The sequence below is a fragment of the Uloborus diversus genome, chromosome 9 (assembly GCF_026930045.1).
Source record: "Uloborus diversus isolate 005 chromosome 9, Udiv.v.3.1, whole genome shotgun sequence".
Classification (NCBI taxonomy): Eukaryota; Metazoa; Arthropoda; class Arachnida; order Araneae; family Uloboridae; genus Uloborus; species Uloborus diversus.
In genome coordinates this window covers 6,783,620-6,807,919 of record NC_072739.1, presented here as the reverse complement: position 1 = coordinate 6,807,919, position 24,300 = coordinate 6,783,620, and the positions used below count along the sequence as shown (strand labels likewise).

Below are 24,300 nucleotides of genomic sequence, written 5' to 3'. Positions count from 1 at the left end.
AAAAATTTTAGCACAAAAATGTACCTTTTTCTTCCCTTCTTAATTCACTGAAATTTTGAAAAAACGGAAAAGTAATTCATTTTATGTTGTGAAACTTGGTTTATTTATTCAAAATTAAACGAGCTGATGTGTGCATCACATGACTTCCTTTTACTCCAATTTAATGTCATTTCCCCATTATTCGCTATTTTAATGTGATTCAATATTTATTCTCTAAATATCACCAACAATGGCCAAATTGAAACCAAAAAAAAAAAAAAACTCCGCCAAATTTGTCGCCAAGTTGGCGACCAAAAGACTGGCGATATATCGCCAAGTGACCGCCAAATTATAACGCCACTTGAGTTTGCATCGAAATTAACAATGATTTCCCCCCAAAAAGGTGCAAAAGACCCCTTTAGAAACACCCGAATGCAACCAAAAGGGGAGGTGCACAACTAGACCCCACTACGAGTCTATGTACCAAATTTCAACTTTCTAGGACATACCATTTTTGAGTTATGCGAGATACATACGCACATACGCACATACATACAGACGTCACGAGAAAAGTCGTTGTAATTACCTCGGTGATGGTCAAAATGGATATTTCGCGTGTCTATACATTCTTAGGCACTTTTCCGCATGTGGTCGAATCGAAAAAAAAAACTCAACATTCATTTGGGGGTGAGCAAAATGGAAATTAAGGGCGATTTTTGAGTGAAAATTTTTTCGCGAATACAATACTTCCTTTTTTGTAAAAGGAAGTAAAAAGAAAGTAAGAAAACACATTCAACATTATGGAATCAGAACCTTACTGCACTTAAAAAACATAAATCACAATTATAATAAAATCAAGTTTTCCTCAAAAGAAAAGGATACTGAAAATGACCATGGTCAATGAGAATCAATCCTGGATATAGTAAACATAAGCTTGCAGCAATTGCCTGGAAAAAGAAAAGTAGTACAAGTTACGATTAAAGTCTCAACAAATTATTAATGTTGATTTTATTTTGGTATCTTGCTACAGTGAAATAGGAATGTTTGGTAAGATATATGTAGGCTTAGTCAGAAGGAAAACTTTGCATAGAGTTTGACATTTAAAATCCATGTACAGTAAAAGTTTGATTAACCAAAGTGGTCAGGACTGGATCCTTTTCAGTTAAATTTTGAACCTACATACATAGTTTGAAAAAAAATAAACGAACAAAACTTCTCAACTCCAGTGCTTTTGAATTTAATAGCATTTCAAAAGCTAGAAATTTACAATGTTAAAAAATATTACTGGTAGGTGTATGGGAGAAATAATAAAAACAAGAATGATAGAAATACACCAGGGATAGAAAACAAAAAAATCCATTTTTGTATCAATATAAATGCCAATATTGTATCAGAACGATCAATTTTGTATGGGTAAAAGTGCCAACTTTGTATCAAAATGTATCAAGAGAACTCATGGTTTCGTATGAAAATCTTTGATTTTATATAAAATTACAACAATTTGAAGAAAATACAATACATTTGTTGCAAAAAATACATAAATAACTTCAAAACCCCAATTTGACAGCAGTATTGACATCAAAAAAAAAGGTGCCAGAAACGAAGACTTTTCGTTAGTGTACAATGAATGAAATCATAATACAAGTTTAACTATCAACTTAAACTGCAAATGGCAACTTTTTAGCTATTTAATGCACTCGAAACTTTTAAATGGGAATGCGTAAAACATGAGCACTTCATTTTATTTAGAATTGGCTACATTTTGTCGATTAACCAGTGAAAAAATACATGACTTTCCAAGTGCAAGGACACCCTGTAAAAATACATTTAATCTAGAAGTATTTGATCATTTTTTCTTTATACTAATAATAAAGCTGGAAGTCTCTCTGTCTGGATCTCTGTGACACGCATAGCGCCTAGACCGTTCGGCCGATTTTCAGGAAATTTGGCACAACGTTAGTTTGTAGCATGGGGGTGTGCACCTTGAAGCGATTTTTCGAAAATTCGATTTTGTTCTTTTTCTATTCCAATTTTAAGAACATTTTCCCGAGCAAAATTATCATAAGATGTATGAGTAAATTATCAAATTATCACAACATGGAACCATAACATGGGCAAGCCAATAGGCGAAAAATTCACCATACATTATTTGTAAATATACAGGTTCACCAAAAGACCTTTTAATTTTCTACTATGAGCAAAGCCGTGTCGTTACCACTAGTTCAAAATAAACAAGCTGACACATTAGCAAAAAATTCAGCCTTGATTTAAAGTAAGTCTTCAAGGTTGAAAGAGCGCTTTTATGTTAAGGTCAACTAAAATTTTCTAAGTGGTCAATGGCTACTAGACGTAAAAAACTTAGTGGTCACCACTGCCACCAAGTTTTGAAGAACAAAAAGGGAGGGGGATGGGGGAGACAGTTTTTACTACTTTCATAAAAAAATAAATAAATAGAACCTTGCATATTCTAAAAGAGAATAACTTAATACTTATTAATTCGCAAAAACATGCTTTTTGGAAAATTTAAGTCAAAATAGGTTTTTTTAATTATTTCAAAATAAATAACGACTATACCAAACATTTAGGTCTAGATTTTAACTCGTAGCATAAAAATAACTAAAAAATTAAAAAAAAAAAAAAATTAAACCACAATTTAGTTGAAATACTATAGTTTTTAGCACATTAGCGTCTGAAGTAATAGACGAAATTTTAAATCTAAAGTTTTTCACTTCTAAAAAAATCTATTTAAAATAATCCCCTTCCCCATTTACAGCACTTTTCGTGTTATTTTCATTACTTTGCAGTTAAATAACAATTCAGTTTTGTTCTTATAAACTGAGGCACTTAAGCATCTTGTCTGATTCCATCTTGTGAATGACCAAGTTTATACAGGGTGTTTCAAAATGAATAGCAAGGTTTTAACATGTCATAATATTTATTACACCAAACTTACAGCCACAAATGATGTATCAAATGAAAGAGAAACTCAAACAGTTTTGTTTGTTGGCATCAGTGCGCATGCGCGTGGAATGTTTCTGCTGCAATCCGCTAAAAAGCGCTTGTAGCAAAGATGGCGACTAAAGAACAGAAAGCGTTTTATCTTTCAGCAAGATGGTGCGCCGCTTCACTGGCAGGGGCGTAGCTAAGGGGGGGGTTTTGGGGACAACCCCCCCCCCCCGAAAAGTTAGTCTCAAAAAAAAAGAGAAAAAGAAGAGAGAAGAGAAAGAAAAAAAAAGAAGAAAGGGAAAAAATTCCAAGCGATTATATATATATATATATATATATATATATATATATATATATATATATATATATATATATATATATATATTTATATATATATATATATTATATAATATATATATATATATATATATATATATATATAAAAGAAGTAACCCCCCCCGAAAGTCGGGTCTAGCTACGCCACTGCTCACTGGCATAATGAAGTACGCGATTGGCTTAACCTAACTGTACCCGACCGCTGGATTGTCCGTAAGGGGCCTAATGACAGGGCTTGTTTCCCATTTCCTCCACGGTCACCCGACCTAACGCCGTGTGATTTCTATCTTTGGGGGTTTATTAAGGACCGTGTGTATGTGCCTCCACTGCCAGCCGACCTTCCCAAATTAAGGAACAGGATTGAAACAGCTGTTGCAGCAATTATTAATGAGACACTCATCAAAGTTTGGGAAGAACTCGCATATGGTCTTAACGTGTGCCGAGTGACGAATGGTGCTCGCATTGAACACTTGTAGGCTATTACGTAAAACTGTTTGAGTTTCTCTTTCATTTGATATATCACTTGTGGCTGCAAGTTTGGTGGAATAAATATTATAACATGTTAAAACCTGCTATTCATTTTGAAACACCCTGTATTTTACATGTAGCTAAAGTGCTGAAATATCAAAGACGTTTTCTGTTTTGAAAAAACAATCCTCGCCAATCGATCCTATATTACATAATTTGTTTTATGATGTGAAATTTTGTACAGGGTCTATTTTTATGATATGGAATTTTGTGAAGGGGCCGCAAAGTGGACCCAATTTGAGTCTGGATTGACCCCTGTTTGTTATTATTATGACTTTTTAATAAACTGATGGTTGATGTAATCTTAATATTTTAAATTTCATTTTTCCATTTTGAATAAATATAAACATATATGTACAATGTTGCTACATTTTTCATGTGTCAATACGTTTCTCCTTTAGCATAGTACTTTAAGATAACCTTTTAATTTTCATAAAGTGTTAAAGTATTTCATTAAATGGCTACTAATAGTTTAAAAATAAATTTTAATTAAAAGTGCTTTCAAAATTAACTTTCTGTCCAAGGGCAACTAAACATTTAAAAAAAAATTTAATTTTTATATGTAGTTAAAATAATGTAACTTGATTAACTATATGAGAATTGGCTCTATGAAAATTGATGAAATTTCGGAACTATTTTGGGAAAATTAGGAAGATGGAGAAAAATGAATTTTTCTCAGAAAAAAACCGTTAACTATTTATTTTAATAGAAAAAAACAGTGATGAAGAAATTGATAGTAGTAAAAATAATCATCATGATCATTAATGAGCCCTCCCGATTAATCGGTTGATTATCAACAGCTGATTCATCAGTGATTGGCCAATTTGTTTATTGGTGCATCACTAATGCGAATAAAGATTCACTTCAGCTTGTCAAAGTTTTCGGCTCATCGAAGTTCGACTTATCAAAGTTTCACTGTAACTTTTTATAATAATAAAATAACGCAAAAAATAATAGATTTGAAGTGAAAAACAATGTTTAACAAGTACCTTGTCCCTCAATTTGTGAGGTCTTGCAACTGTTGTCCAGTATAAGATAACAGGAATATAAAATATTAAATCAGCAATTAAAACTGAAAAGTAGAAAGCAAAAAAATTAATTAAAATCACAAGTAATAAATTTTGGAAAAGTATTTGTAATGTAAAGATATTGAAAAATAGTTCAGTCATTTATTTCGAAGTCATATATATTGTTAATGCCACTACAGAACCTGAGACCTTTAAAACAGTTAAAATGAGATCAATTCACATCATCTAGACTGAATGTTTCTTCAACATTTTTTTGTTTAAGATGCAACACTAATTAAAAATAAAACATGTCATACACAGTGCGATTCTTTAATTGTATTTTACACTATTTATTCTTTGTAAAACAAGTAAAAAACAGTTCATCCTATTTAACTTTTTGCAGACACAAATGAAATATAATCCCTGCCAAACCACTCGACCGCACCATTTCTAATACAAAATATCGATTTGAAAAATATAACGGAAAGAATGGATATGACCCCCCCCCTCAAAGTAAGGGTATGTAGAGATTTTTCAAACACTCCCCTTCAGGATCCAGCCGATTGTTTTGGGAGGGGCCATCCGAAATTTTTGAATAAACTTTTCCGACCGAATTTAGCTCCATGCCACTCCTAGGCAAATTTGAAATCTGCCGTCCCTCCCCCCCCCCCCCTAAAAGAAGCAAAATATCTTTAACTTAAAAAAAATCTAAAAAAGTGTTCCCCAGATTCAAACTGTCAAATTTATGAAGAAATGATGGCGTTTCACATCCTGAGGCGCCCCGATGAAATCATCACAGTGTTCTCCCAAAAAAATTTTTTATTCTGCAAATACAATGATTGAAAAAACATTTGATTTCATAAGATGTGTGAAAGTAATCATTATTAAATTACAAGAAAAAATTGTCTCTGTGGAAAATGAAAGAGTGCTAATATTTTACTTTCAAGTATAACAATTTAATTCAAAAAATGTGTTTTATAATAGCAAATTTGCCTCCCCTGGAAAGTTTGCCTCCCCTGGAAAGTTTGCCGCCCTAGGTAGCTGTCTACTCTGCCTATTGGGAATTTGGGCCCTGATAACTACCAGAAATATTATTAAAATGAAGTTTTAAAAACTCAATTTTCGGGGTAGAGACATTAAGTGAGGGGGTGTATTTAGGAATCTCCCTCAAAAAAGTTTCAAGGTTTAAATGTCCAAGTAATTTTTGAAAATTCGGAAACTAAAAACGCATTTTGTCCATTTTTAATGATGTACGGAGAAAGGTCGGGTTTCGGGCGCTGGCCCCAAAATACTTTTTGAAAATAAAGCTTAGAAACCAAAATATTCTGTCATTATACATTGAGAAGTTAGAAGAGGAGGGGTGCTCTTCTAGCTCTTCAGCTGTCCAGCCTAAAAATGCACCTTTAGGTAATGTTTGCATACATTAAATTAAGTGTGAAGGTGCTTAGAATCCTTCCTTCCTGGAAATATTTTGCCTTCGAGGCTGTAAACATTCGATTTTTAACTACATTTATACATATTTTAGAAAGGGATGTAAGATTCGTGAGCTCCTCCAAAAAACCTCCTTTCTTATCATGATATAAACTAGGGAGGGAGTGGGTCCTATCAAAACTCGTTTGTAATTGAAGTCCCAAAAAAATTCATTTAAGTTGCCTTAAAGCAAGTTAAGTGATAAGGACTGGATAAGCTAGTTTCCGTAGACATTTTTCCAAATAAAAGAATTAAAATGCAATTTTTTGCCAAATATCAAATCATTTGTGAAAGGGCGAGGGAAAAGGGGGGTCTCCTCCTAGTTTCGAAATTAAAGCCATAAAAAATAAAATTTATGCTCTCTTTGGTCTTAAGAACAATAGGTATACTCTGAGAAACGCAGCATTTAGAGATCGTCCAAGTGTCTGTAGTTGGAATCAAGAAATGATGTAAAAGATGGAGAAAAATTTTGGAAATAAAAGTTTTGTTTTGAGGACAGGGATATAATTTATCTCCAAATTAAGACCTATACTTCTTTTTCAATAAAATACATGTGTTAAATTTTGTTATCTTCTCATAATATTCTTTTCTTTTTTTTCCCCTTAAAAAAATTCCTACAACCACAAGGCTTTGGGAGGGGCCATGGCCCCCATGGCCCCCCTCTAGATCCGCCCCTGCCCTTACATAATTAATGGTTCGCTTCTATTGTTTTCTGCATAGATTTGACACCTTTTCTTGGTTTCAATTTATTCATATTACACTTTGAACTGTATTTTTCTGCTTTAAATTTGAGAAGTTTACACAAAAAGCAAAAAAAAGAGAAACCTTTCCAATTCGGAAATAGTCTGCCCCTCAAAAATCTGTGTCTGGGGGTGGCTCACTGTTTCTGCTACTGGGCCAGTGTGAAGGTAATCTCAGCTTTGATGTGAATTTTATTGCCTCAAACTCTGCTTTGACTGTTCCAGTATAACTATCCCACTCGATAAAACTAGTCTCTGGATGCAGTAAGAAGCTGTTTGGCACTGCTTTGTAAAAAATAACTACAGTTTGAGTAAACCAAACCTGGTAGCGTCATAATGCTGTGATTGGTATCTGCGTAGACTTCACAATGCTGCCATGTTAGGTTTGTCCCACAAATGTAGTTTTCCTTATTTATCTTGGTAAAGGTTAAGAATTATTTTGTTTTTCGAAGAAATGTCACCATAGCAGATAAATAAAAGCTAACAAGTAATTTTTGTGAAAATTCTCACCCGTTGAACGCATGAAAATCTTATGATCGTAGCTTTCAAAGCCTCTAGAGGTGTTAAGTTGCACCCAGTCTGGATTAAAGAATTTGGCTCTGTGAAATAATAATAAAAACAAACAATGTATATTTAAATATTCATCACATAAAACTCTGTAGTTACTGTTTTCAATACTCATGCTAAAGAATTCTTCATAAAGTGAGTTTATATTATTAAGGCACTGAATAAAATAAAAGCAATTGTTCAATATAAGTACTAAAAATAATGACAATAATAATATTAAAAAGAAATAAATATACTACAAAAAATAAAAATAAGCACAGAAAATTAAAATTGAAAAGCACTACACAGTATAACTTTGATTTAACTCAAGTTAATGGGTACATTTCACTGGTCTAGATTTGACTGCACGTGTTTGTGGAAAAAAAATAGTGCCTTAATTTTACATAGTTTACGGCACACAAAAATGAATTTGGCCCTGTGAAATAATAATGAAAACAAACAATGTATATTGAAATATTCATCGCATAAAACTCTGTAGTTACTCTTTTCAATACTCATGCTAAAGAATTCTTCATAAAGTGAGTTTATATTATTAAGGCACTGAATAAAATAAAAGCAATTGTTCAATATAAGTGCTAAAAATAATAACAATAATAATATTAAAAAGAAATAAATATGCTATAAAAAATAAAAATAAGCACAGAAAATTAAAATTGAAAAGCACTACACAGTATAACTTTGATTTAACTCAAGTTAATGGGTACATTTCACTGGTCTAGATTTGACTGCAATGAATATCTACGTTCTTTGATTTAACGATAACTTTTTCTAGTCCGTTGTTAATCGTTAAATCTGGATTGTACTGCATTTAAAAGTCATGCAAAAACAATACAAGATCCCACAGCATTATAACACAGTTCAGATGTAAGGTATATTCAATCAGCAATCATTAAAAATCAAAAGTTATTATATGAACACAAAACTTTTGAATTTTTTTTTTTTTTTCAAGATATAACTTGACTGTTTCATTAAGATAATCACTAGAGCTGAGGACAAAAACCAATCCAAGGAATAAATTTTAACAAATGAAAAAAAATCAATCCAAGAAATAAATTTTAACAAATTAAAAAATCAATGCTCTTGAGGCACAGAAATTGTTATATACATGTTGTTTCGAGGTTACAAAGTCTCACTTTTCCAATGCAAAAAAAAAAAAAAGATGATATGAGCTTCTGACACATGAAAAGCTATCAAATAATGGTTCTTTTGTGTCTGCTGCTACAAAAGAATGATTCCCTGTTGGTCTAATTGGTACGGCTTTGGACTTGTGACCAGAGGGTTCCTTGTTCAATCCTAGCCGGTCGAAGATTCACCATCTTCATTGAAGTTGACTGCGGGACATTGAATATGCTCGTTGTTACATTACAAAGTACTCCAAATGAAACAATACCTCTGGGGGTGCTGGACCAGGGAGTGCTCTGTCTCTGGACTAGATCAAAAAATCAGAGGTGTGTTCAGGACCCCATTCAAATAGTTACACCACAAATAGTTGCAGGTGTGGGGGACCCTGGAGTGAAGAGTGCTACAAAAGAGTTAGAAGAACTGGTAACTCTAGATGCGGATAAAGGAGGTTCTACTTGTAATTTGTTTTGAAAGAAAATAAAGAGATATGTTCTGGTAACATTAATGAAATACTGTTGTGCCTGTTTATAGCGAAGTCGAAGAGACCGAAATAAAGCTTTTGTAATAGAAAGTTAAATAATACACGGTCAAACATGAAAATCATTTCTTAGAACTTCTTTTTTTCTTCGCAAAGTGTCACAAGTTTACTGCAAAACAAAAGTTTATTGCAAAAAAAAAACTGCAAAACATTTCATAAAATGCTGCAAACAGGGTTTAGTTTAAAGACAATTGCCAATGTGTGTTCTTCTATCAAAAAAAAAAAAAATTCTTTATCAATTATTTAACTTACACATATCCACATATCAAACTATGATAAGCTGTCAAAGGTGGGTAATCTAAGCCCCAGTACAATAAATCATTTTGTGTTGAATTTCTGTACCTAAAAACAAGACAAAAAAAAAAAAAAAGAAAGAAAAACATCAGTTTTATTTTAGATAATTCAAGATAGGTTAAAAGGTATAAAATAGAAAACATATGTAATACTTGATTGCAAAAACATTTCAACCAAATTTTCATATTGTATGGCATTGACTATTATTAATATTTTTTTAATTTAAACCTACTGTAAAATTAATCATTGGATATGAAAAGAGTAAAAATAAATAAAATATATTTTTTGTAAAAAAAAAGTGAAATCAAAGCAACATCTAAAAATATCACTCAAATTTTAAAGTTATAAATAAGAGTTAATTAATCAAATTATAAACACTGAGCTGTGAATCACTTCCCTGTGTTACAGCGGTCATTAGTCTCATTTTGAGACCACAAATTTTGATTTGATACCTAGATTTACAAGCCTAGGTCATTTGACACTATTACTTTTAAATTGCATCAAAGCTTCATTTTTTAGACTCATTGAGATTGAGATCCTGAATTAATATGAAGAAATTACAGAAATAATTTCAAAATGCAATCAATTTTGTATTCAAAAAAAAAAAAAAAAATTATATGAACAGTAAAAACCCTCCTAATGGACACCCCTCTTATGTGGACAGTTTTTAATTTTCAGATTACAAGGAAAATAACATTATTAAACCCTTGTCTTGCAGACACCAGGGTTGGCAAAAACCCGGGTTTTTGTAAAAAAGCCCATGGACCCAGGGTTTTTTGGGTTTTTTTAAATAAAACCCAAAAAAAACCCAACTAAAGTTGGGTTTTTAAAAAGAAATGTGGGTTTTTTTTGTCTTTTTTTAGGGAAAATGTGGGGTACTTGTAGCATATTGTAGCGTAAGTATATGGACAAAGTGCAAAAATTGTCTTCGGGGAAAAAAAGCTGGAAAACTAGTTAAAATTCAGCATTTTCTGAAGAAAAGTATGAAAGACGAAAAAACCTAAGTATGGTGAAGTTTCGGGTTTTTTAATTTTCATTATTACCAACAGTTAAGGCAAAGTTACTTCTCGAGTGATAAAATCTATTGTTCGTTTTTAATTACTACGTTTTTTTTTTTTTTTTGCATTTTACTTTATTGTATTTATTTTGTTATGCAAAACTACTGTAGAACCTCAAGTAGTTTAAATCCCTTTTTACTGAATTCCAGCTTAATCAAGACATTTCTTTGAATTTTATGCTGCCTGTTTTTCTATTTCTGTGTACAGAGTTAGAAATATTCAACTTTTTGGTAAGATAATGAATATACTGTATCTGTTCTGTTGACCGTTTGAAAAATCTGTTTATTTCTAAAAAATATACCTTGTGTTTATTCGAGATTTGTGATGTGTTGGTTAGCAGAAAATAATTCACATGAAAGCCTTTTAACTAGATTAGTTTCCTCTGTACACATATTGAGAAAATCAGACGTGACAGGACTTGGTCGAGATAATTTGAGTTATTTATTGACCAGTTCAAGAAAAAAGTTAAATACATTTATTTAAAATCTTTGAAGTATTTTTTTAATGCCGTTAAGAGTTAAGAAATACTATTAAAGTTCAAAATTCATTTTTTATGTTCATTGTCTGCGGTAAAGAACAAATAAGAAAGAAGTTTAAATTGTGAAAGTATTTAAATTAATTATTTTTTTTAAAAAAAATTCTCAGAAAATTTTAAAAAAAAACCCAAAAGTGGGCCTAAATAATGGGTTTTTTTAAATGGGTTTTTTCAAAAAAACCCATTGGGTCCAACCCAATTGGGTTCAATTCGGCCAACCCTGGCAGACACCCCTCTATTGAGGACAAAAAAATTTGTCCCGTTAGCCAGTCTTGCACAATATGGACAAACGCACTAGGGCGTTCACAGAAAATTTTTGGCTTTCCAGAAATTGCTTTTCAAAATGCTAACATTAAAATATATACAGCAAAAACCCTCTAATGAGGACACTAACCGAACAATTTTTTTTGTCTGCAATAGATGGGTGTCCACATTTGAGGGGTGTTCATTAAGAGAGGTTTTACTGTATATATATATATTTATTTAAAGGAAAATTTAAAACAATCCCAGTTTATTTCTGTTGAAGCCTTTTAAAGGACATGCGTGAAAAAAAAATTGGTTTTGGCAGTTTTCTTCAGTTGGTGAAAAATAAGCACAAACTATATGTCGTAAAAAAATGATTTAAAGCACTTCTTATTTTTTTTTTTTTTTTGTCTCTTTCATATTTGAAAATAAATTTAATTCTTTATTCAAGGGTGAATTAGACAAAATAATTATTCACAGAAAATTTTGCAATTAGCATTTGTGTTTGCAGAAAGCTTTTCATTTCATCTAAGTCTGCCGTTAGCATCTGCATTAGAGGTTTTTTTTACTGTAGTTTTCTTTTTCTTTTATGGTAAAAACATTCCAACTCTTAGTTTCAAAGAAATAGAGAAATAGGATTTATGTACAAGATACAAATGAATTCATGAAATAATGCAAGTTGATAGTCACATAATATTAATTATCTAGTATTATGAAATCAAACGGCAATATAATTTACCACTCTTCTGCAGGCAAGTTGAGAGTTATTTCCTGCCAATGGCGTTGTGCTTCATAATCACCAAACATTGGGGGTTTTCCAGCACCTTAAAAAAAAGTTTTTTATTTTCAAGAACATTTACATTTTTCTTAAACGCAAACTATGTCCTAAAAAAGTATTACGCAATAATTCTAAAAATAAAAGTGATTTTTCAAATCTTATATGCAGTGAAATTCTATTATAACGAACGTGCCTCCTTACAAATTTCATTTTAAACGACTATACATTTTCTAAATATAGTCAGTTCTAAATATAGACAATACAGTGGCCGCTGCTTATATGAATCACGTTTGTTCAAAAGTTTTGATTCCATAAACCGGCTGATTCAATAAAGCGGCTAATTCAATAAAGCTGGGGTTTTTTCTGTTTTTGACGATTTGATTCATTAAAGCGGTTGATTCAATCAACCACTGATTCAATTAACCGGCATCTACTGTATATATAGGCTTTATATTGGCAATTGTATGACAATGTACACATTTTGCTGCTTTCTGAGTTAAGTTCGTAACAGGTAGTTTTAATTTTTTGTTACTTTTTGTACTCAAGTAATCTGCACCGAAAAATTTTTGACAGCATAAATAACATCAAACTATACAACAGAAAAAAAAATGTAGCTTTTAATGAAACTCAATTGAAATTATGCATCTTTAAAATCTGATTGTTACGTCTGTGATGGTGGAATTGCCCAGTAATGATAACAAATTCAGTAAATGCTCTAATTTGGGATTCAAAACAGGCCTTGCCAGGTGATCAGGACCAGGGTCATAGTGAAACTGGAATGAACAAGCAGGGAGACCAGTACTTTTTCAGAAGGCTGAATGCTGCTGTTAACAAAAAACTCTATCAATTTTCACTGATTTTCTTCAAAAGAGATTAATTTGACCCTGGCCAAATTTGAATCGACTCTCTAAAATGGAAATTCTTTTAAAAACCTTTTCCTATCTTATAATTAAAGAGTTTTTTAATATGTGAAAGCCAAAACTAGAACACAGTCAAAGAACTGATGTGATACTTAAATTTATATAAAATCAAATTTGTTAGGTATTAGCAGACCTGTCATTTAGGGGGTCAACTGCATAAGTTATGTATGAGGTGTAAGTTTATGTATTTACATGTGGTGGGCATGGTTTTTGTTGTTCCTTCGCTATACTTTCAACGAATACATACCCTTTGCTCCCCCCCCCCCCTCCCAGAAAATTTTGAAACCACAGGCCTGGATATTTGGCACTATTTTACAAATATTTAATCTTTTTTCTAGTATAACTAACAAATAAGTCTTTAAAGCATCAACGATAAAAGGAATTTTAATGTCTAGACATTTTACCTATATTTTATTATATGTTTCGATCTTTTCTTGGACTATCCCCCACTTTCCGACATCAATCGAAGTAGAACGCACAATGAGCTCAATGGTTAATTTTTTAAAAAGTTTTCAGGGTTCATACTCAAATTTGAAAATCAAAAGTAAGGAGTCTTTAAGGAGTTTCGCAGGAGTTCATTTTATTTTTTAAGGACTAGTTTCCCGTTTAAAGATGTATTTTTTAAAACTTATTTCAGAAAAACTATGTACAACTCTAATATTATTTATTTTTGTTTTCATACAAAACATTGAATGCACAAACATACTGAATTTATAGTAAAATATGCATTTACTGCATTTTCTTTGAAGTGAGCCGCCTAGGAATCAAATTCAAATACAAGGGGGGGGGGGATGTTACATAAAAGAATTTATAGAAGCAAAAAAAAAAAAAAAAACCTTTAGCATGGTACTTTAACAAATCTACAAGATGTTATTTTACAAATAACTATCTACATAATCCTCATAAATTAAAAAAAAAAAAATCGGATGTGGGGAAAAAATTTGTCTAACGAAAAAATCGGATTTCCGGTATTAGCAGACGAATAAATAGCGGAACTTTGGTAAAGTTAGGTACAACGTAATCACTCCTATCAGATTGGCGATAGAAAAACATTTTTAAGGCCATGTAGAATAAAAAAATAAGGAGTTTGTAAGGAGATAATAGCAAAATTCAGGAGATTTAAGGGCCCTTATTTTCTTTTCTTAAAAAGCAGGAGTTTATAAGGAGTTTGTAAGGAGCGTACGAACCCTGGTTTTAATGATTATGCATGATTTATTTTATCAGTTTACAAATGCTTTATCAGCTCCACTCAGGGACTCTTAAGTATTTAGTGTTCCTTTCTGTCTCTTCAGAAAACTGTCGACATTTCAGTATGTGCAGAACCAGAAAACGGGACCTTACTGATGACCCAAAAGCAACTCAATTATTATTAATTTGGAACTGAAGAAAAATACCATCGTTTTTAAACGCTGGTATTTTTCCAACACTTGCACTTACAGGGAACATAAATGAGATTAGAATATTTTTATTAAAAAATGTTGTTTAAAAGGTTATTTCAGAGGCATCGGCAAACATGATGAAAATTATAACGAAAAGTACAGAGGATACTCTTTGAAAACTGCATTCACACATAAAATCCCAATTTTCATCACTATCGTTTATTAAGCAAGAGCTTGGATATCAAGTTACCTGAGTACGGGAAGCGTGAAACCGCCCAACGCACAACTATCGAGAGTAACACACCGAAATGTAAAAGATCGTCAAATCCTTGAACCAGCATTTTTGATAAAAGGATAGCTTTTACATCAAAAACATTTTCTTAACATAAATCTATGAATAATGATGACTTGTCACCGGAAAATTGTAAACAAATTCAAATTCTTTAGAGCAGAGTTGAGTTGCTGAAACGGCTTTGCCTCTAAAATATCAGCGGTTGGGGGTGCTAGCTTTAACAGCTGCTTGCGCACAACAAAGGAGGTTGTCGATTCGATTCTACTAGAGTCCCTAATGGGAGCATAATTTTCATATAGGGAAAAATTGTGCTGTGTAGTACTCTCTGTGGGGCTCGGTAAAGTGTCTTCAATTAAAACATGAAAGAAAAAAAGAAAATTTGAATTTTTGACCCCTTGAATTCACAAGTGTGTGTGTGTGTGTGTGCAGGGGGCGTCAAGGCCGTATCCAGAATTTTTTATCGGGAGGAGCCCGGTTTCGCACATTGCAATAACGTAAACACGTACATGCCGTACACCCGTCCTTGTTTCGTTTTTTAATGCTCCCGCTGTTTTTATTGAGCAATCACGATTGCTTATTGCTTTCATTTGACTGTTTTTGGCGTCCTATCATTTTATTTTCCCACCGCCACCCTCCGCACCATCACCGTTGACCGGCTCCTCACGATGCTGCTCCTATAGCGAAAGCCGTCTCCAGGTTGCATCCACGCCCTACACACACGCGTATACATACACAACTAGACACACACACGCGCGCAACACATACACCTACACACATACACAAACACATACACACACGCATACATACAGACATCTACACATACACACAACTACCCACATATTCATGCCTGCACACAGACACAAACCCATATGCCTACACACACATACACATACACCCCACACACACATTCATACACACAACTACCCATACACATGCCAGCACACTGACACAAACACACATGCCTACACACACATACACACATACACATGCCCCCTGCACACAAACACAGACGCCTGCATACACACACTCGTGTTTGCGAAAAACATTATTTGAATTCAAAATGTCAAACTTCAAATTAATTTTTCTTTTTTTTTATTTTAATTTCTTATTACATATTTTATTCACTTTTGTAGTGAGAAGGTTAACAGGAGAGTGGCCCTTTAAGTGGTACGTAGGATATCCATAATTTCAGGGGGTCCGGAGGTTTCTCCCCGGGAAATTTTTTGGAAAATAGATATGAAAATCTGTATTTTGGGGTCTTATATGGGGGTAAATGAGACTACAAAAATATGAAGAAAAATAGGCAAACAAAACCTTTTAAAAGTTATGCACACAAAAATATAGTTTAGCTCACAAATATTTATCTTGAAAAACATGACGTAAAAAAGCGAGAATCGTGAATTTTGCATTTTTTACGTAGGATGTATCAAAGGGCTGAATTATGCACATCTTGGTAATTAGATACTACCCTAATCGGAAACTATGGTTCCCGACCCTTGGGGATTCCCGAAATTGGTGTAGTCAGGGCCGCAGAGAGCCGAGGCGGGCCCCTTGTCAGTTATGACGACGGGCCCCTCCCACCCCCCACCCCCCACCCCCCCCCCAAAAAAAAGAGAAAAAAAGGGAAAGGGAGGGAAAGAAGAAAGGGGGAAGAAAACAAAAGAGAAAAAGGAGAAAAAAAAATCAAAACAGCTTACCAGAAAACAATTTTATTTCAAGTGCCGCAACAGTAAGCATCAAAAGAGTAAATTTTTTAGTTAATCTGTACGTTTTCTCTTATTCGGAGTCCCCCCTCCCCCAAGGCCCGGGCCCTTTGTTTCCGACTAGGCTGGTATGACCTCTCGTCGGGCCTGGGCGTATTGTAAGTTTTATAAGAGTTTTTTTTTTGGGGGGGGGAGGGGGGTTGAGGGGAAGTCTACCAAACTAACAATAAGAGACCTTCCTCGGCATTGGACGGCCCTGAATTGAATTGGGAAAGAGAGCAGGAAGTCCTAATAAGTGTCTAAATTTCAAGTATGCTTTTGCAGCTTATGAGAACTAGAATTGCTTAACCTCAAGTTTTCACTCGTTTATTAGTTGCACAATTAAGAATTTTAAAAAACTTTGTTATTTTCCTTTCTGGAACAAGAAAGTAGAAAAAAAAAAACCTTTCTTTTGTTTTACGTTACAAAACATTTCGGGTTTCGGGGGGGAGAGGGCGTCGAGACCCCCTTCTGGATACGCTTTTAGTTGCCCCTAAAGAAATGGCAGCTTTGAACAATCAATGCTACAGCCGATAAATATTACTGCAATGAAACCGCGATTTTACGTTTCTCGAGGATCTGAGTAGAAAAACCATAAAATACGGTAAAACGTGAAATACAAGGAACTACACAGAATGAAAAAGTTGAATGGAAAAAATATTGAAGTTAGTAAATATGACTCTTTTAAAAGGTATAATATCTATATTTTACAAAAAGGACATTATTAAAATACCATTTTAAGATCATTTTAACCTTTTATTTGCGAATTCTGGCCAGAGCCTGACTACCACACAAGTCAACTAGGCCTGGGCTTGACGCCCCATCTTCCTAATGGGCCCCAAACTACTTAAATAATTATGCATAGCATTACAACTATACGAAAAATACATATATATATATTTTTAATTATGACATAAAAGACTTTTTAGGAGGAAAAAAAACATTCCTTAAAGGAGAACTTCTATCCATTCTGCCAGTAGTGAATTTACTATGTCAAAATTATGATGGGTCCCTAAAAGGGAATTCATAAATGCACATGATAAATGATTTACATAGACTTGTGATAGACAAAGAGGCAAGGACGGATACAAAGGAGGGGCGATGGGGGCAATCCTGTTTTAGGCGAACATCAATGAGAAGAAGAGAAGGTTGCTAAAATTCCCCAGAAATATTACGAAATTGAAGTTTTAAAATTAAAATTTTAAATACCTCTTTTAACAAAAAAAGGTTCGTTGAATGGAAAAATCGGGGTCTCCTTCGAAAAAACTCTATATTTTATTGTTTTAGATGAAATGCTGTAGCCAGTGGCGCACACAAGAATTTTGCAAGGGTCGCACACAAAAATTTTGCAAATTTGTCCAAGGTCGAAAGTCTCATTCACATATCATACCTCAATACACCGTCAAACATATTGACTCTATTTTCTCGATACCCGGGAACGAAAAACAGTAAAAAATAAACTAAAATAAATAATTAGCATTATTTAATGAACCATATGCTTAAATAAATAACCAGAAAGCAACATAGTTTTCTTTTACTTTTCTCATAACTAAAAAGTGGATTCAAGTTCATAGAATCTCATTTTAATTCGCAATTACAAAACTAAAAACATGGTTTCTACAGTGAATTAATTTATAACCACCATTCTGCTTCTAAAAGGTAACTAGTTATAAGAAAACTGCACAATATTTTTAAAAATCTTTTGACCTCAGGATTTTATTTTTTCACTTATTAGAACTGAAATTATTGTTACCTTTGTTTGAAATTATTCATCGTACGAAATACATAGAATCGTAATCAATCAGTAAAAAAAGCAAGACCTATGTGAGGGATTCGGACCCCCTGGACCCCTCCCTTGTGTGCGCCACTAGCTGTAGCAGTCCCCCCCCCCCCCCAAGCATGAAAAAAAAACAAATAGCTTGTAAGAAGTAAGTTAAAAAAAACCAATCCACTCCCTCCTTGAAACTTTTCTGGATCCGTCGTTGCAAAGAGGCCCCCAAAAATGCATTCCAAAAAGCCTCAAGCTTGTAAATCAAATCAGTCACTGCATTCCACTATAGTTTTCAGGGAGCCTCCAATAAACTTTGGGCCTACGGCCTCAATTTTAGTTAGTCGGGCCCTAATCCTGTCGTTTAGATTAGAAATAGTCCGTAATAGTGGATTGTTTTTTAGTTATTGCATTGTAAAGTGAATGCAGTATCTTCCAGGATTGAAATTTATTTTGACCAGACAGAAGACAGGAGTCTGGATTGCATTTGTGTTTTCATAATCAACTTCCAACGACGTGAATAAGCATTAAAGAGGCACAAAAGGAAAAATATCGCTAGTTTTAGAGCATTTTTTCCTTTTTTTCCCTTTTTATGGAAATCGTAAAATGCGGGGAATTCCATAAATGAAAAACTTACAATCCGACGAAAATTAGCATGATAATTATAGGGAAAAACTGGGACTTGTTAAAAAAAACGTAAAATGCGGGAAACTCGTATATTCCGGGGACTTTAAATCGGGTTTCACCGTAGTTGAATCCTACGAAGTTGGTAAAATCTGCTTTATTATTTACTAATAATAAAGCAGAAAGTCTGTATGTCTGGATACCTGGATCTCTGTCTGTTACGCACCTATACCGTTCTGCCGATTTTCATGCAATATGGCACAAAATTATTTCGTAGCACAGGGGGAGCACCTCGAAGCGATTTTTCGAAAATTCGATTTTTTTCTATTCCAATTTTAAGAACATTTTATCGAGCAAACTATCATTCCATGGACAAGTAAATTACCATAACGTGGACGAGCAAATTATCATAACATGGGCGAGCAAATGAACATAGCAAATTGGCGAGAAATTCATCATTCATTATTTGTAAATATACAGGCGAACCAAGTGACCTTTTAATTTTCTACTACGGGTAAATTCGTGCGGGTACCGCTAGTATAAAATAATTTTTATGATAAGATTTAAAACGAGCAAAAAATATATATGACTAGCAAAAATACCCGGCGTTGCCTGGGTCAGTAATAATTATGAGAAACAATCGTTACTTGCTCTTGTTTTCTGTTTTAAGCGAAAGAATTTAAAACAAACCTTTTTGACGTGATTAAAAATCAAGCTTCTTCCTTACTCATTAAACTAAAATAGCAATAGGTATAAAGAACAAAATAGTATTCAATTAGAAACGAGAGCACGACATTTAAGCATATACAAATTTGAAGAATTTCCGAAATATGAAATTAAACTTTACATGTTTAAAAAGATTTATCTGCTAGTACTTTTTTTCTTTAAATCTAAAACCTTCTCTGTATGGCTATTGATGTACGAACTGTTTTAAAAAATGTAGCCGCCCGTGTTCCCCTTACACTTGCTTTAGTTATTTTGGGAAATTTCAATTTTTGTGGGCACTTGGTGCGGTTTAAAATCTTACCAAATTTGCGAGAATCATTTTGGGACACTTTCGATAATACTCCCCCTCCTTACTAATTTTTATTATAGAAATATTGTTGTCAGATGCTGAGATACTTTTGGTCAAAATAAAATGGCGCTAAACGGTTTCATCCGAAATGTTTCCGAAATAAGTAGTAAAATTTGGCGATTGTTTGAAATCGTGCAAAAAGAAAAATTAATGGAAGTTTTTGTGCGGTTTATGGATTTGTCTAATTTAGTTGTTGAATTATTTTACACAGTATTTTTTTTTTTTTAAAGTATCTTTGATTGGCGATATTTTGTTTATATGGTGAAAGCTGAGAAACATTATTACGTAGTCTTTGGGCTCAAAAACAGCGACAATGGAAAAAACTGCCAAATGCATCAGCTACTGAAATCTTTCTGAAAAAATTCTGGCGATATTTCTGCTGGTTGGTTGGATATAGTGAGCAAGTGTCCAATCAGCACAAATAATAATAATAAACCGTTAATTACATAAGTTCCGTTTAAAAGTAAAATGATCAGCCAAATCCATTTATTTTTAGCCAATCTTGTGGAAAAACGTTACTTTAAGATTTGACTTGAGAAAAGCCTCGAAAAGTTAGACGAAACGCAAAAATATTCAACAATACAACAATAGGGAAGTTGCAACCTATTAAATGTTCTTATTTTGGATATTGGATATTGTTAATTGACCCTCAAAACTAAAAAATTCACCATCGCCGAATTTTAAAACACCGCGGTTGATTTTTAATGAATTTTTAAAAATCCACGCGCAAAAGTGCGCGCTTCTGAAACGTCACTAGCCTACGTCACAGGGCGCGAATGGGCAGCCTTCCGCCGAAGATCCCTTGTTTTCGCTAGGAACATTTTGAGCGCGCTGATATTTTTATTTTTTAGAAATTCAATAATCCTTTTGAACACACTATGGAGATCGGATTCGTTAAAGCACAATCTAAATAATCTTCCTCATGTAACATCAATGAGGATATTCGAATATTTCCGAGAGGATGAGAGGTTTAATGTTCCAGAAACGCGAGGAGTTAAATGCGAGGAGATAGCCTTTTACGTTTCGTCTTGGAAGTCGAATGCGTGACCTTGGGCTTCTCCCCTACCGGAAGGCACATGACGTCACTTCCTATGCCATCTGACGTCACAGGCGCTTGAACTTTAAAAATTAATTTAAAAAAAACTACTCATCGTATCGCAAAATTTTTTTCACCTATGATGTTCATACATGTTACTCTATCATATAAAAATAAAATTGAAAAATCAAAAACTTCCCTATTCTTGGGAGTTGAGATGACACACTAAATAATGACTTGGGTTGATGAAAGCCTTCGAACAAGGAACAAAAAAAGTTCATAACTCGTTTTTTATACAACTTAGAAACTTCGAACAGATGCTATTTTCAGCAGAAAAATTGGCACTTTCGATGGACATATAATGTTAATATGTGCACGTTTTTTTCCACCCCCATATTGGGGCATTTATGCGAAAATTGTTACTAAAATTGGAATAAAAAGGGAACTATCAATCGGATTTTTTTCGAACTGGTCTATAAACCTTCCCAGTACCATACTGAACAAACGGTGAAAGTTTCAGCCAAATCTGCCGGGTAGTTTCCGAGATCTTAGGGAACAAATTTACCAAACTCCATTTTTATATACGAGGCGTATTTTTAAAGTAAGTTCCGTTTTGATATAAAAAAAGAACGAGTACAGATAGAGCAAAGAAATTTTTTGCACAAAAATCTACCATCCTTACGCTATTTTTTGACATTGCTCCCGTGATTTTCCAAACATTTGTCATAGCGTGGTACAGGTTTTTGTATACTTATTCATAGAAAATTGCCGCCTGTGTAGTCAGCCATGGGATAACATGTTCTCTGAGCTCATTATTGCTATTATGCCACAGACCACCTTGGAAAGACTTTAGATGCCGAAACAAATGAAAGATGCTGCGAGCGAAGTGAGGGCAGACCAGAGGATGTTCAAAAACGCCCCAGCCGAAGCCCTGTAAGAGTCCTCATGGTTGACTAAACGGGCGGTAACTTTGTACGAATAGGTATACAAAAACCTGTACCACGCTATGACAAATGCTTGGAAAATCATGGGAGCAATATCGAAAAATAGCGTAAGGGTGGTAGATTTTTGTGCACTAAATTACTTAGCTCTATCTGTACTCGTTCCTTTTTTATATAAAAACGGAACTTACTTTAAAAACACGCCTCGTATATAGATAAGGGCATAAGGGTAAGCTGAAATTTGTGAAACATTACAAGTTTTAGAAACACAGAGTGAACACCTGATTGCAATTCTTGATTGCGAAAACCTTTAATTTGTCACAAACAAATTAAAGCCTTTCTTCTTTTCTTCGTTCTTTAATTTTGTGGAACTCCAGTCTAGACGGGTCGTGCGCCACGAGAAATTCCATCCCGATGCGATTTGATCCGGGCGACATCACACGGACGCAGGTCAGGGTTCCGACTCGTGAGTGACATGTGGTCAACTCTCGGATTACTTCGGAAAGGTTCGATGCCTCTTCGTCTTCCGAAATGGACCGAAAGAAAAAAGATGGATCTGACACCAAAACGTGATGAAAAAGCTGTACTTCATTCGATGACGGGACCGTCTTAATAGCTGTCAAAACTCATTTGAATGGATTTTTGTGCGTAGGAAATCTTAATTAAGATTTAATGGATGGAGAGTATCTGGGGGCAAAGGTTTGAGGCACCGTCTGAGAATCCCCCAGCAGAAACACAGTGGAGAATGACAAAAATATGACCACTGACTGTTATTAAATATATTACGCCTCTGACTATTCATTCTTTTTTTTAAACGATACTACTTCAAATGAGGCATATTTTGTAACCAAAAGCTAATTAAAAAATGTGTGTATAATTTATAATCTATATTATTTACCCACTATCTTCGAAACTCTTCTGTCTTGCAAAATGGAAAATTGTCAATAAGGAATGTGATGTTCATGAACAGGGGACGCCCACAGGAGGGGGGGGGGGGGATTATGGCGCAAGTTGCGCCATCAAAAAAATTTTTTGGGGAAGGGGAGGGATTTTTGAAATTTTTATGATTTATTTATTTAAATTTATTTATTGATTTATATTTAGCTTAAATTATTTATTTTATTTCATTTTATTCTAGTAAGATTTATTTTATTTATTTATCTAATTTGTGGATGGATGGGTGTGTGTATGTCATTGGTGTAGCACAGAAGTTTTCTAATAAAGTAATAATAATAATATTAATAATTAAAAATAAATAAATAAGTAAATAAAAATATTAAAAGATAATAATAATATAAATTATTTAAAAAATAAATAAATGAAAAAAGAGAGCTTAAAGAATTAAAAAAGGGATGAAAAAAAATGGGAGGGTGGATTTGCGCCATTGAACTGGGGGGGGGGGCACCCCTGTTCATGAACGAATTGGTATAAAGCAGCCATTTCTAACCTGGAGGTAATTACCCTCAAACGGATAAAGTGAAATTATCAGAGAGGTAAAGATAAGTTCAAGGTTTTGGTCATCCTATGGAAACAAAACAAAATCAAGTGTATCAAATCTAACTACCTGATCTGCAATTGTGTATTAAAAATTTTAATTTTTAATTAACAAACTTTGAACACAACTTTTAGTATGCACTGGCCAAAATTGCATTAAATATTTTAACTCATTTTTAGAATTAAGCAATTTCAACCGTCTCATACTTTACTCCTCGATTTACGGACAAACTGTTAAAAAGTAGATGCATCTTCGTCTAAATGATTAAAATTCATTAAACATTTATTTTTTGAAAACTTAAGGAAACGAGCTGATGTGCGCATCACATGACTTCCTTTTTCCCCAATTTAACGTCATTTCCTCATTATTGGCAATTTTAATGTGATTCAATAGTTTACTCTCTAAATATCACCAACAGTGGCCAAATTGAAACCAGAATAAAAAATAAATAAATAAATAAATAAATAAACGCCAAATTTGTCTCCGAGTTGACGAAAAAACTTGGCGACCAAAAGACTGGCGATATATCGCCATGTGTCCACCAAATTATAACACCACTTGAGTTTACATCGAAATTAACAATGATTTCCCCCCAAAAAGGGGCAAACGACCCCCTTTAGAGCATCCGAATGCAACCAAAAAGAAAAGTGCACAACTAGACCCCACTAGAAGTCTACGTACCAAATTTCAATTTTCCAGGACATTCCGTTCTTGAGTTATGCGACATACATACATACACACATACATACACACATACGCACATACATACGTATATACAGACGTCAAGAGAAAACCTGTTGTAATTAACTCGGGGATCGTCAAAATGGATATTTCGGGTGTCTGTACGTTTCTAGGCATATATCCACGTGTGGTCGGGTTGAAAAAAA

General features: G+C 33.6%; 1 protein-coding gene across 1 annotated transcript in view; it reads right to left on the bottom strand.

The window, feature by feature from the left end:
• The window catches only part of LOC129229732 (dolichyl pyrophosphate Man9GlcNAc2 alpha-1,3-glucosyltransferase-like), a 32,855-nt gene extending 18,074 nt beyond the window's left edge, over nt 1-14,781 (bottom strand). The window contains exons 1-6 of the mRNA XM_054864099.1: nt 14,691-14,781; nt 12,103-12,187; nt 9,486-9,575; nt 7,517-7,605; nt 4,779-4,861; nt 862-926 (exon numbers count right to left, since the gene is read on the bottom strand). Coding sequence (XP_054720074.1) covers nt 862-926; nt 4,779-4,861; nt 7,517-7,605; nt 9,486-9,575; nt 12,103-12,187; nt 14,691-14,781 — 503 coding nt within the window. The remainder of the gene's footprint in view (nt 1-861; nt 927-4,778; nt 4,862-7,516; nt 7,606-9,485; nt 9,576-12,102; nt 12,188-14,690) is intronic.
• Between the last annotated feature and the right edge of the window lie 9,519 nt (nt 14,782-24,300).